At 37.0% G+C, this 14,851-nt stretch overlaps 1 protein-coding gene across 1 annotated transcript in view; it reads left to right on the top strand.

Moving 5' to 3' along the window:
• DNAH11 (dynein, axonemal, heavy chain 11) overlaps positions 1–14,851 on the top strand; it is a 159,472-nt gene that overhangs the window by 63,253 nt on the left and 81,368 nt on the right. Inside the window, 5 exon segments of the mRNA XM_010577660.1 lie at positions 4,602–4,767; positions 7,129–7,231; positions 7,681–7,788; positions 10,922–11,061; positions 13,482–13,644. Of these exon segments, the coding sequence (XP_010575962.1) occupies positions 4,602–4,767; positions 7,129–7,231; positions 7,681–7,788; positions 10,922–11,061; positions 13,482–13,644 (680 nt within the window).

Here is a 14,851-nt window from a genome sequence, read left to right as displayed (position 1 = left end):
TGGCTAGCGTGGATGTCTCTGCATTGTGCCTGTAGATGTACCAAAAATGACAGTCAGGAGTTGGGCTTGCTTTTGCTAGGCACCATACCATCCCTGATGAGGGGCAGTCCCTGTCTAGAGAAGTTGGGAGTCTCCATAGGCAAGATGGATGCAGAGCAAAGGAAATGTTAATATAACACACAGAGGGGGCTGTACGTTGGCCAAAAATGTTATACTGGTGGTAGGTTTTGGAACAAGAGGCAGCAGACAGTCAAAGTAAAATAGACTCATAAAAGCTCTGTGTCTCCCTGCTTTTCATGAACACCACAATCAAGAGAGAGCCCAGCTATCAGTGGATATGCCTTCTTTGCCTTCTTTTCTTTATCCTTACAGTAACTTGAACTCTTATCACTCTACAGAAAAAATGACATGGCCTATTCACTGTACAGCTTTTCACAGCTGTAAAAAGCACTAAAGAAGTTAATGCACTGGCTTATCGTCTCATATGTCTGGGAGAAAATACAGAAAACAATTTCTCACTTTTAAAAACTTTCCCGAATTTAAGAAGCCTTCAGATAAAATCTTTAGGAGCATTTAAGTTTGCTTGATGCTTAATTTAACTACTTGTGCAATCAAATTTTTAATTTTCTAGCCAATCTACGTTGCTGCTAATGGATCAAATTGTCACTAGGCTTAAAAATATAAGTATAAATCCACAAATCTCCATTGAGTAAGGTTTTACCCTGTTTTTTCTTTACTATCTTGTGTTGATTTCTTCTCTATTCAGGTCAGATAAGCAAATATCACTTTCAGTTTACTTTGTACCTTAGTTTATTCTTTGAAGAGTTTCCAAATTCATGTTAACATAGAATCCTGCATTAACAGAACTTAATAGCCTTTTTGCCCCTCAAAATGAATGGAGAGATTAGGAGAAAAGAAATTGGCTGTGTGTCAGAGTGAGATCATGAGCTGTTGTAAACTGTCACAGCTCCTTTAGTGGGGAATCAGCCTTAAAAAGTTTTCAGGTATTCCTCTGATCAGAGAGGGTTTTTTTAGCTAATGATTGCCATTCCAGCAGTAACCATGACAAAGGCACTAGAGCACAAAAGCATAACACTTTCCATTGCAAACAGAAGCTGATGAAAGGAGCTCCTAGGCAGCAAAGGTTGTCTATTCTTCTTGCAGGAAACTTTTTAAATAAACCAAATAGGTTAAGTAGGCATCACAAAGGCTTTCTCTGCAAGTGTATCACATCTACCAACTGTACTGTGGCATAAAATTTGAGATCTTATGAACCTTTAAGGATTTGCCATGAAATGTTAGTAGTATTCCTTCGGTTTTTAAGTCAGTGTTGTAGAACATCCACAGCTCTTTCTAAGAAATACTTAAGAGATGAACAAAAAAATGGACTCCTCTGGTTGTCTGCAGCTCTTCCTTCTGTCTGCTGCTCTTCAGCCAAGTCCCTCTTTGTTAAATGCTCTGCTAGCAAGTCCCTCTGCTAATCACAGCAGGTGAAGAACTGCGTGATGATTCAGGAAAAATATATTGTGTTCACTTTCCATTGTGTTTACAACATTTTTTTTGGTGAGCTGTGATGGAATGATTTTGTACTGTCATGTATAGCTCGAAATGACTGCCTCGTTATTTTTGTGTTTGCGTGTACTGATGCTTCTTCCTATAAAATGCATTCAAGTGATACACTGAAATGCCTGCCTTATGTGTTTTAGGCTACAGCTCCGAGCAATTGTTGGGAACAATCAAATTGTTGAATTTTTTTTTTTTTAATGGAAAGAGGCATTCACATCAAATTACACAAATGAGCAATTTAAACTGTCTTGGTTCAAAACGAAGAGCTTAAGAGCTGAACTTGAAGTACAGTTATTCACTACATTGCCATGTTCTTTCCATTGTTTAGAGGTTAAAAGATTTTTCTTGCAGATCGTATCACTTTTTAGTCTGCAGTATTTTCTGCCAGCTCCCATCTTATCTGTATCCACATAACTTTTTTTGAGGTATCTGCAAGAGTGGGTGAGATTAGCATGTAGTGTTGGGTTTTATTTAGCATTCCCCCAAGGCGTATGACTCATCTGCTCTGCCTCTAGAACAGCAGAAAATTTCAAAATGTTACTTGACTTGGAGACAGGTTCTCATGCAAACCAATACTGGTACATTAAGTTTCGGGTCTTCAGTAATACTAAACTCTGGAACAGTGCCATAGAGAAGAAATTTGCATAAACATTTATGTACAATGGAATTTAGTAAAATATATTTCCTTACTGTATTGTAATAATGCAGTATTTTAAAAAAAATAGGAGTAATAGATTATAATTGTAGACTTCATTTCAAATTTAGAGAAGGTTAGGATCAAGATGGAGCATTCCTAATTTGGGGTTTAAAAGTATTGCTATATATGTACCTCAGCTAAAAGAAGAAAGTCTTCTTTTACCTAAGATTTTAAGGTAATTGAGATGCTTTAAACCTTTCATATGCATATATTTTCTGCAAAAAGTTTTTTCCCTCTTGTGGTGGAAAAGCAGGATAAGTGCAGTCGTGGCTTCTCCCCCCCCCCCAAATTTATGATTATCCAATTGCAAATATGTTGAGGTTCTACATTTCTGTCTTGTCCTCCAGCACACCTTCACTTTTTATCTGCTTACTTTCCTTCTCCAGTCAGTAACCATCCTTTTAGCTGACTCTGACTAGATGGAAATGTCCTTGGAAGCATTTGTTACCTTTCTTGAACTGGCTAGACAATAAACCACTGTTGAGGTTTGCAGATGATTTCATTCACTGTTTGAAGAATCTAAGATGACAACACAACACTCCTTTTGTCCTAACGGAAACTGCTTCCAGTGATATATTTGTTTATACTGCTTTGCCTAAGAAACCAAAAAGTCTGCTGAGAGTCAAAACCGTGGCAGTGCTGTGACGTACAGCATTCAGCTGTCATTACGCAAGTGCAGTTTCCATTTCCTACAAGCTTTTGTGAACATGTTACCCAGTTAAAAAAAAAAAAAAAAAAGACAAGTTCAAAACCATATGCTTACATTTCACTTTTTTTTTTTTAATTATCTAACCCAAAGGATTTTAACATACAGCTTAATACAATGGAAAAAAGAAAGAAGTCTGTAGTCTGCATTTTTTTCCTATTCTACTTATTATACATGGAACTGATAATTATTTTTTTTCCTTCATTACATTCCTTTCTTTTTGACAAATATTAAAGTCTTAAAAAATGTGGGCTTGGTCATCTCAACACCAATAGCAGGTGTATCCCAAATTCATGACACTATTGACTGGACAAAAAAAACCTGGGCTAGATGCAACAAATTTCTGAGAAATCTTTTTCCTCTTGCCCAGCAGTATTGAGCGAGAAATCTGATGCATATAAAATCTGAATTAAATTCCCTCCTGTGCTGTAAGGGTTGTAACCACCATCTTCCCTAACTGTTTCATAGCCACCTTTGGTTCAAATCCCTGCTCTGAATGAGGCAGAGAGAGCTTTTGAAATTAGGCTGCTCACTGGAGATGAGAGCCCCAGTCACTGGGACATGCTGAAAAGTTTTCCTTGAAGTCAACCTATTACTGTGGTTTTGTTTTGTGCAAAACATTTATGTGATCATTTAGACAACAAAAATATATGACCTAGGAAGGAAGAGAGATGAGATAGTTAGTTTCCAGTCCTGCTTTAATAAATTTCTGATGCTTTCTGCAGGTTCTTATTTCCATACACAAAATAGAAACAGTGCAATTAGAAATCAAACTTCCATGGATGGTGAATCCTTTCTTGTGAATCTGTGGAATAGTTCACTAAGTGGCAAAAGTTGAGGATCATATCATACCAAGTTTCAAATTTTAATAACGTTTAATACAAGTGGTTTTTTTCTCTATCTTCAAGATGACTTAGCAGTTTTCTGTAGTTATTCTTTCCCTTACAACTCTAAGGGAGGCAGTGCAGTTGGATAAAAATTGCATAAACTGAAAATTTATGTCTCAAGATTTTATAGTTCTGATGAATATGTAAGGGTATTTTAATTAATTTGTTCACTGTTGTATTAATTTTGTTTCCTGATGGTCTGCACTCAGCATCATGTGTAACCACCTCATTTTGGGCAATAGGCTGAAATTTAATACAATCAGCTTAATATTTCTTAGTATGGGAGATGCCACACTAGTTTCCTGATTAAATGATGTTTACAATTCATATTTTTACTTTTTACATATGGTAAAGTCCTTGTTTAATTCTTCCCAGGAGAAGAAGAAAATAATCTACTTCACTGGTAAACTTGCTGAGTGTCAGGATACCTGGGGATTTCACATTCAAAGCATATCAGTTCCAAAGGATGCAGATGGATATGCAGTGAGATTTTCAAAAGCTGTGAAGCAGTCAACCAAATAAATCAAAAAGACTCTTCTGGAATTCAGAATCGCAGTGTGATGTTTTTTCAAAGACACTCTGTGAATTTCACTGATTACTAAGGACTTTGATAGTTCAAAAACCCTTGTAGGTGGTGAAATGTTTCATAAATTTTAGCCAGCATGATTTTGAATTCTTGATTTTGTTTAGTTTTAGTATTCTTTAGTATGGTAACAATATTTACATATGTTGTGTTACATTTCAGAGATGCTTGAAAAAAAGCTGGAGAAAAAAGCTGGTCATAACTATGGTCCAGCAGGAAATAAGAAACTTACCTATTTTACTGATGATTTGAATATGCCTGAAGTAGATAGATACGGAACGGTTCAACCTCATGTACTTATTCGGCAGCATATAGATCACGGACACTGGTGAGCTTTTACTTCTTACTTAATGTTATCCTATAATTTTTGTATTGTGGGCCATGATGGGACCCCTAAACCACATAAAAGAGAAAGCTTCCAGGTGAATTGCTTAAACAGAAAAGCATGCTTTCCCTGGAGGTTATAAACAGTTTTAGAAGAGAGAAGCAGAAAGTGAAGGGGCTATAGAGAGTCTTGGAAGGGAAGTATCCTTCAGCTGCCCATGATGGAACTGCTGGATGTTGACCCCATCAATTGACCTGATGAGAATAGGGATGTCAGAGACACAGAAACTGATTCCCTAAATTGCAGCTTGCCAGATGTTTAGCCTATACCACCCACTATCTTCTCATCATCCTGTTAAGACAGCAGACAAAATCCACAGAAACTTTATGATACTGATTAAAATGAATGCTCTTTCTCTGCTGTGAGAAGAAAACCAGAGAAGATGACTGTTGAAGGATAATTAAGTTGATTTGGGCAATTAAGGTAATTCCCTTCTTACTTTCCAAAGGACAATTTAATTTTTTGGCAGTTAAATATATTAGTATCCTTTCACCAGAGTCTGTGGAAAGAGAAAGTTTTCAGTTTAAAATCAACTGATTAGTGTTTGATTGCGTTCTGTTACAGGCGGATCTATATCTTGTGTAAATACTTCATTGTTATTATAAATGCATATTAGATTCTTGTTCATATACAAGCATATCACTTTTATGTGACATGAAGAAAACATGACATACAAAGAATACATTGTGAATGATCTGGTGAGTAAAGGAGAGAAGTAATCAGACATTAAAAAAAAAAAAAAAGAAGATTTAAATACACATAGCTAGCTGTCTGTGTATTGTCAAAAGGAGGTGCGCAGACAGATAGGCAGGGACTCCACACACAAAACCAGCCTACTTCAGTGGTATTAGGAAGCTGAGTGTATCTTCTCAGTTCTGTGCTTCTTCACCATGTGTTCAAGGATTTTACCCATACCCTTAAAACTTTTGTTTCATAGAAGGTTCTTCTTTTCACTGGCATGTATGCTGTGATCTGACTATAATTGTGACTATGGTGAGGTAATAACATCTGTAATGTTCTTGCACCTTTTAATGCAGGTTCAGTTGAATATATAAGCTTTTTACTTGGTCATACTTCATCTCATGAAGGAATGATACAAGGCGTCAGCTGAATATCTTATTGAGGAACAAGACCTAAAGAGAAAAAAGGAAGTGACTGCTCAAATCTGAAGCATCTCTAGCTTGGAGAAATCAATCAGGTCTAATTCAGTGACATGCAAAGCTAACATCTCAAAGCCCTTCTGTTTTCTCCCCAGACCTATATGCTATTCTAGCCAAGAATCTTTTTGTTTCCTCACAAAGATTTCAAACTTCAGATCTTAAAAGTCCCTACTGCTTAAAACTGTTGATGCTTCTTTCTTTTGAATTGTTTTGAATTGTTTCCTTTGAAACAAAACCAAACTGAAAATTAAAAACCTCCATTTCACAAAACAAATCAAATTAGGAAAAAAGTTGACTATTCTATTCAGGGATTTTAAACATAACCTTTTGAGAATTCTAAAATAGAGTAAAATTTGTTGCAAATGCGGGGAAAGAAAGAGAATGCATTATACTATGAAGTCCTGGGAAGGATTTGTTGATTTAAGCAGGGAATGGCTGCATTATTTATGAGTTTTCCTCTTACAGTGTTTTTTTTGTAAAATGGTACCTGCTTGGCCTAGTTCAGTTGTACACTAACTTCTAAAAAACAAGACTCTGTCTTCAGATTTGGGCAATGGGAACTCAAATTGCCAGCTACTGAAAGCCTTTTTTAATTTTATATTTTTTTTAAGTGGCCTCCTTTTAATTCACGGGAAGCTGTGTTATCTGGAGAGCCAGAAACAGTATCAATCAGATGATGATGCAAAAAAAGGAGTGATCTTTAAGCATGCCACATCATAGTCTATGATGATCTTTGCTGGTTTTTTTTCTTATTGAGATCTGTTAATTTTGCCTGCTCTTATGTATGATGGTTGTGTGCATTCTCAAACCAATTTGAACTTTCTTTGACCATGTTGTACTCACTCAAGTTTGTTTGGACCCAGTTTCATTTTAAAAAAGTCTCTCTTTATCATCATCAGAATGTTTTGTGAGAATGTAATATCTTCATTTCAACAAAAATGTTGAACAAAATATTATGTGATAGAAATTGTGGGGGTTTTCTTAATTTTAAAATGTTGATCCTAATTTGATACTTCCATGGCCATTTGTATTACAGATTTCCCATAGGGCAGAGTTTAATAGTATTAAACTCAACTGAGTTTAAGCCTGGAAAGTGTACAGTATTTTGTCACTAATATTAATCAAGCTACATTTTCTCTCTCAGGCATGATAAGCAGAAGCTAACTATTAAAGAAATTCATAATTGTCAGTATATTGCCTGTATGAATCTAATTGCTGGCAGCTTTACTCTCAACCCTAGACTCCAGGTATGGTTTGAAGTGTCATATTATAGCAATCCTGTATTTAATGCATTAAATAATTACTATTTAGCTTTTCACTGCAATAGGTAGGAGATGAAAGGGGATAGGAGAAAACATAGTGTCTGAAACTTAGTACAGGTTCAAAATCCTGCTGTTCCTATAGCTAAACAGAAAGAGACGCACCATATTTATTATGATATTGAGATTCCCCTGAATTTCATATCAATTGCAGTCTCATGTAGTCCTTCACCTGGTAGATGTGCCCTTGGGGCTCGTAGCCAGACATGCAACTGCTGTGGAACTGCATCAAGGATGAGGCTAGAAATGAAGTATATTCTGTGACAAACAAGTAACTGCGTTTTCACCAGGCTGTCTTGTCATTTAATGCTTCATTGATGCTTATCTGCTGCCTGATACTGGAGAATCTTCATGTCTTTTTCCCTTTTCATTTTCAGAGACTTTTTGCAGTATTTGCTTTGAACTTTCCTTCTTCAGATTCCCTGTCTACCATCTATACCAATATAGTTTGCTCCCACTTCCAGCAACATGCCTTTACTCCATCAGTAATAAGAATATTCCAGCCATAGTACAAGCAGCCATATGGCTTTACCAGGTGGTGGTTCAAAACCTCGCACCAACCACTATTAAGTTCCACTATTAAGTTCCGCTATATCTTTAACGTGGGAGACCTCTCCAATGTCTTTCAGGTCTATACCATGGGCTAATTTTAATGTTGTTAATACCTAACAACACTCTATTATTGTCGCCTTTTATTATTTAATGAGGTACCTTGGCCTGTGGACTAATGAAGAACAGATGCCCTTTGTACAAAATAGAAGACAGTCCTTGCCCTGAGGTGACTATGGTCAGGTAGATAAAAGGGGTAGAAAGCTAAGAAAGAAAATATATTTAGTTGAAATAGAGCAATGGTTTGCAAAGTTTGCTATGCTTACTTATTATTTTGAGAAAAGAAGGTCAACATTTGTTCAGAGGGAAGAACAACTTTCTGGAGACTAGGTAGAACAAAACACAGATTGAAGAAGCTCTGAAGTAGGGGCTGAAACCAATAGTCAAATGCCAGACCTGGGATTAAAGAGAAAAATGAGGGAAGAATATAATATGTTCAGCATATCCTGGTCCCTCTTGTAAAATCAGGTGAGTCTGATCCTGGTTTGGTTTTCCATGCTTTCCTGCTCCTTGGAGTGCAGCTCTGTTCTCTTCCAGAACATTCTCCTTGCCTGCACGCCCCATGGATCATCATGAACTGTTAGCAAGGAGGCAAGGATTTGTCAGGTCTCCTATTGTAACACATACCTTGGTTTGATGGGGATGCACTGGCCCATCATGTATGTTTGTGGCCATCCCGGCGTGGAATTTGTTAAGGAAGGAAGTTTGAAGTGACAGTTGAGAAAGTGCTAGTTTTGTCTTGATAAACTGTGTCCTGTTTTCTTGAGTGGTATTGCAAAACATGGCTAGTGAACATGTAAGATCCTGGCAGTGCTGATACTTCCCTGTATCCTGGACTACACTAGGGCCTCAAACCATAATGAGTCACCTAATTGTGCTAGTCAGTGGAGAGCAGACATTTGTTTCAATTATATTTTGCACACTCAGTTGGCTGGAGAACTTGCTAGTTTATAGACATTCTGATTCATGTTAAAGAATATATAGTTTCAAGTACAATGTGTATTGGGTATTTACTCAGTATTATTAATGTCTTTGCAGAATATCAGTTAGTCTCCCTTAAGAGTGGCCTATTTTGATGCCAGATGACAGCATTTAAAATAAAAAATAATAATAAAAAATTGTGTTATGTTTAGGGCATTCTGTTTACTACACCCAAGTGTTTACAGCAACCAAAGGATCTTTAATATCTCTGACTTCATGAATCAGCACGTGGCTATGGAGATAAACTGGTGGAAAACAAAGACTGTAATTTCTTTTATAAAATTATGATAGACGCTATGCACAAGTATTTTGAGGTACATTGGTAGCTTGCAAGTATTTTGCCTAATGCCAGCAAGTTAAGAACTGGGTAGTGAAAGGTCTTATTTACTTGAACTGTAAGTATCAGTAGCACACTATGTTTTTATCCTCAGCCCCCAGTGCAAGCATCTTCCTTACTGAGGAAAACCAGGTGCCAGAGCAAGTGAAAAGGGGAAATCAAGGAAGCTTCCCCTTGAGAAGATTCAGAGGTGATTATTCTTACCTTGACTGTAATGTTTGACTGGTGGAGGACTGTCAAGTATCTCTGTTGCAGTGTTGTTAGTAACTTAAAGCAAACACTTGAGCCTTCTCTAGAACGGGGAGGTAGCAACCTGTCTGCGGACATGACTCTTCATGTTCTTCACCAATATGTGGAAATGAGTTGCGGTCTTCACTTTGTTTCCTGATTCTGTGCTTCAAACCACAAGAATAATTACTTTCATTTTCCTTTACTAATTGTTCCTTTTGTATTAGTCTTCTTTCCCTGAATAGTTTAACTTGAGTATTAAGTGTGTGTATGTATGTGTATATATATGCATATGTATTAAAAAATTGAATTAAGTTATTTTTCAAATAATTTTAAATCGCAGGATTTCAGAGCACGTCAGTAAAACAGCATGTACTTTTTGAACTGTGAGCACTTTTGGTTATTCAAATAAAAGTATCTGTTATCAGATTTAAACTATTAAAGAGTTAAGATGCTGTATATTGCAAGACATACAAAGTAGATATACAGGTTTCATTTTGGTCTTTCTGCTGTACAGGGATGAGGGACAATACACCCATCTGGTCTTCACAGAGGAAACACTGCAAATATAAACTGGGATACAAGTATGTTTCTTTGCCTTGATGTTCTCAGTTAAGTTTTGTTATGTATACCTCTTGTTTCTTTAACCTGTCATATGTAATGAAATATAGTACCTCTCAGTATTGTTCATTGTATCAGACATGGCACAAGGAAGACAAAATAATGTCACATATTATGTAGTACTATTGCATATACAGTTTCTTCTGGAATTAATGTGTGTTTGTGCCAATACCAAGGTTGAATTAACTAGTGAGGACCACGATATTGTTTCTACTTGCCCTTCAAAAACTCTTCACTTAAAAGCATACTCATTTTGCAGCAGACAAAGCAACAGGAACACGAACTAAAATGAACATATTAAATGCATGTATGTTTGATTTTTAAAAAAGAAAATAGTTTTCCTGACGAGAGCAGGGAGGGAAGGGAGGGAGTAGTTGAATTTGTTTTACAAAAAATGGAAACTGGAAGACATCAACTTTGTTTACTAGTCCTTTTTTCCCTTCCTTTCTAAATTCTATTTGCCAGTAAAAGAGGAGTGAAAAGAAATAGAATAAGGATAGGAATGAGGACACCCAAACAGAAAATTTGATATATTTGGGAGTGTTTGAACCTAGATTGAGCAGTGACTTCCTATCACAAAGAAATTATTGCTCCTTAATTTTAAGTAGTTTAGACATGAACAATTAAACATATAGAGAGCTTTACTAGTACTTTGTTTGAAGCCTGTCTGTTTGGATGTACTGTGCAAATGGATTGAGCCCATACTTGCACCTATTTTAGTCTTTCAGTGCATAGTGCGTGGGTACATGTTTTCATGAAACCGTGTTTTCATGAAAACATTTTTCATGTGCTGTGTTTAGGGCATTTTTTAACTATTATTTTTCTCTCTCACTATGTGGTAGAATGTGGAAGACCAGTGTTGCTGCAAGCCTGCGAAAGCGCAGGAACCACTGAGGAATCTACTTGAGGAGTTCCTAGAAAGCTACAATGAAGTGCGTGCTTCTATGAACCTAGTCTTATTTGAGGGTGCCACGCAGCATGTGTAAGTAGAATATCTATAAAGGGAGCAAGTAATTCATCATGATGCTACCAATGTTTGCACGAAGTTGTTGCTTTTTACTGTTCAGAGGTTGTTGCAGTGCAGACTTGTAACACTCTTAATGGAAGGCTTATGTGAGGGCACCATGCAGCAATAGGCCTGCTAAATATACTTTATTGGTGCCATTATGAAAGAGTAGATTGTGGCTCAGTGTTAAAGCTAACATCCATTTTGTTTGTTTAAACAGAGATTCATCCTTTTTTGTGCTGCACAGAAATTAACAGCACTTATTCTGTGAGGTTGGAAAAATAATCTATAAAGCTGTAGATAGTCTGCCTTATCTTTTAATTACTTAATGATGTAACAGGCCTTTATAAGAAAAGTAATATTTATCTTTTGTTTCCAGGAAAGAGAAAATGCTTTTAAAATTAGATTAATTCAAAACAAGGACAAGTAATACCTTAAACGTATACTAAATGTTGCCACTGCATGGCAGACTTGAATTTGCTTTGCTGCCTAGCCTTGTACTTTTTTAAAATCTAAACCAGCCCAGACTTCTAACTGTCATCATAGATTTATTTTATTTTATTTATCCATAGATGTTTTTCATATGTATTCTTACCTTATCTCAGTTTAATGTAATTTTGATTTTTCATGTCCAGCAATATCGTAGTATTCATCATGGCCCAAAATCTCAGTTGCTGTTTCTGAAATCTGATCAACCATGTTTGCTTTGTTTTCCTGCACAGAAGAAAACCAGCCAATTTTCAGAAGATGAAGTAAAGATTTTGCTGAATAAGTGAGGCACAGACTTCATTGTTGCTCCTTGTCATTATTTTTAATCTTTCTTCAACATATACAGTCGTTCTGGTCATGTATAATATCAGTGATTTTGAGAAAGAGACAGAGGCCCATGCTGGCAGAGCTTAGTTTTGTTAAAGCAGTTTCTATTATTTGCAGTGTCAAATCATTTAACACAGAACCTTTTCTTCTCATTGAGTTGGACTGGGATTTCAGTGTCATTGTTTTTCACTTTGCACATATTTAGGCAGGAACTATATAAGAGAAGGTACTCTTGACAAAGCAGTCTATTGTAGAAATTTCTCTCCAAGAGGATTAAAAAAGAGCTTAAATTACAAAGGCAATCATATGGATCTTTCATAGGAACTGTAGATTTTGTTCTGCTGATTTAGAAGTTGATGTGATAGTCATCAGAATTGCAGACAGAAGCCTTCTCAGGTATCGCTAAATTTGCTTGAAAATGTTGGTAAGCCATTATATTATCTCTGAAGTCTAGTGACTGAGAGTAGTATCCCAGTTTGGCAAACAAAGTGGCAGGGTGACTTAGCCTTATAATTTGGCAGTCCCGGAAAAGCGTATGTGAAATTAAATCCTGTAAATTTTTTCCACACCTTTTATGTTTTTTTTTTTTATGGATCCATTGTGAAATCATGAATAAGGCTCACAGTTCTACAGTGAGGTCAAAGAAAATTGGCTTCCAGTAATGTTTTGGTTGAACAGGTTTCTGCCTCTTTATTAGATGCAACCAGATTAGACACATTATCCCCTCATTTAAGAAGGTTCTCATTGATGTTTTTTCAGGGATGATTTTTTTCAGTGGCATGAGACATAAAGAGAATGAGGGGGTTGTTTTTTGCATTTTTTCATCGATACATGGAAGAAAAATGAAACAAAAGGTCCAACATGCTGTCTCTAAGTTCTGGTCTGCTGGTACTATGCTGTAATCCCTTAGAATCTGCATCTGATTTTAAAAAATGAAACTTTGAAAATATTTTTTAGATGCTTATATAAATTATTAAAATATCAATTGCAAGAGATTTCTTAATGTCTCAAACATAGGGTTTTGGGGGAAGAATTATCTCAATACTTACTTTTGAAAATTCTAGCAACTAAATCTTGTCTAATTTTGGGCCAGATTCTCACCTGACCTCATTCATCCTATAGTATTCCATGATCAGCAAATAAAAGCATACTTTAAGTAGTCTGGGCTAGGTATTCCAAGAGTAAATTAAAGTTTGATGCATATTTTTCATGAAGAGATTCATCATCCTTCAGCCTTTGTGGTGTAAACTGCCAGACATGAAATTCTAATGCGCTTCTAGGGCTTAGTCATCTTCCCTTCAGGTTAACTAGATCTTTTTCTGAGTCCAGTCAGTGGAGCAGCATAATGTAAAGAATGAGCAACCAGACAGGCTCTGGTCATTGTAGAGGTCAGTGCAGACCTTTGATATTTGACAAAATACTGACACGAAGATAATGTACTTTTAGGTGTCAGGAGCACACAATAGACAAAAAAAGAAAGAAGGGGGGTGGAGAAAGCTTGGTGCAATAAAGAGAAATTGAGAAACTTTGCTGCTGATGTTGTTGAAGACTATGTTACGTTAATGTTTTTTTGTCATCAGGTGCCAGATCAGTTGTATCCTAGAAGCCCCTAGGGGTTGTGCACTTCTGACAGGAGTAGGTGGTAGTGGTAAACAAAGCTTGTCAAGGCTGGTAGCATACATCTGCTCCCTGGAGGTTTTCCAAATAGCACTGATGAAAGACTACGGGATCCAGGACCTGAGGGTAAACTAATAGATATTATTTGAGTTTGTTGAGTTCACTACTTCAAGAATGTGTTGTTTTGTTGTTGCATGGGCTTGATAAAATCACAGGCAAACCAGTATAATTTACAGTAACAACTCCTGTGGTTCCTGTGGTTTCCAGCTCTACCTCTTGTTTTCTTTATCTCTGAAAAATGGGTGGTCAAAAGATATTTAGTCTGTTTATATTCTTCACAGAATTTTGGTAGTTTCTCCACTTTTTCCAAGGCAGGTACTTCACACACTACAAAGATGGGGTTGGAGTTCTGTTATTTAAAGTTAGCCATTTGTTAGAAATTTTTACATGTCATTGCATGTGTATTGATTTAGTGGAATAAAATTGTGGGTGAGCACAGGGCAAAATTTTGTCCTTGTTGTATGTGAGTCATTTAATCACTGAAACTGGTCACGTGCAAAGATAAGGAATATAGTTGAGTGAGGTGCTCTATCAGGCTTCCAGACTTCAGGACCTTGCAAAGCTGAGTCCTATCTATGTGAGCAAACAGGGAAGGAGGGAATGTGTTCTCCCTCTTCACTCCACATGGACAACAAGCGACGCTTCTGAATCTCAGACACAGCTAAATAAGGATCTTAGTACGGCCGAATTTGGTGGATGGTGGTCCCCCAAAACCCCTTCTGTTAACATTGGGCCATGGCCAAGCCACCACAGTGTGTGCAACCCAAGGCATCAGTTTTCAGAGGGAGGTACATGCTGTTCTGTTTTGGAAAAGTGCTGCGTGTCCTTCAGTGTCTTACATGGTGTCTAACTTCTTGTGCCCTCCTTCCCTGGGAAAATGAGGTGCAGCATAAGATGTGGGCTCAAGTGGTCATTTCCCCCATGCTGTTTCCAACTGGGGCTAACAAGCCTGAGGACCTGCTTTCTGCTAGGTTGTGTGGCAACTTGTTTGTATCAGCCAGCACTGACCTTACTCTCTGTTTCAAATGTGACCACACTCGAATGCAACTGATGTGAGTTGTTTGTTTTTTTTTTCTGGAACCCAATCCCCAAAAGCATTCCATGTTTGTACCACTGCTAGCACAGTGGTCGCACGCCATGTCTCTCTCTGGGCCACCCATGTGGGACAGCAAAAGCACCAGTGCACCAGTGCATTACTCAGTTTTTTGGGGTTTTTTTGTTTGGTGGGGTTTTTTGTTTGGGGTTTTTGGGTGGGGTTTTTTTGTTTTTTTTT

Source organism: Haliaeetus leucocephalus, unplaced genomic scaffold (genome assembly GCF_000737465.1).
Source record: "Haliaeetus leucocephalus isolate CR32 unplaced genomic scaffold, Haliaeetus_leucocephalus-4.0 Scaffold566, whole genome shotgun sequence".
In the NCBI taxonomy this organism is placed as follows: domain Eukaryota; kingdom Metazoa; phylum Chordata; class Aves; order Accipitriformes; family Accipitridae; genus Haliaeetus; species Haliaeetus leucocephalus.
Note: the sequence above shows the minus strand (reverse complement) of the source record. Positions and strands in the feature narration are given on the sequence as shown.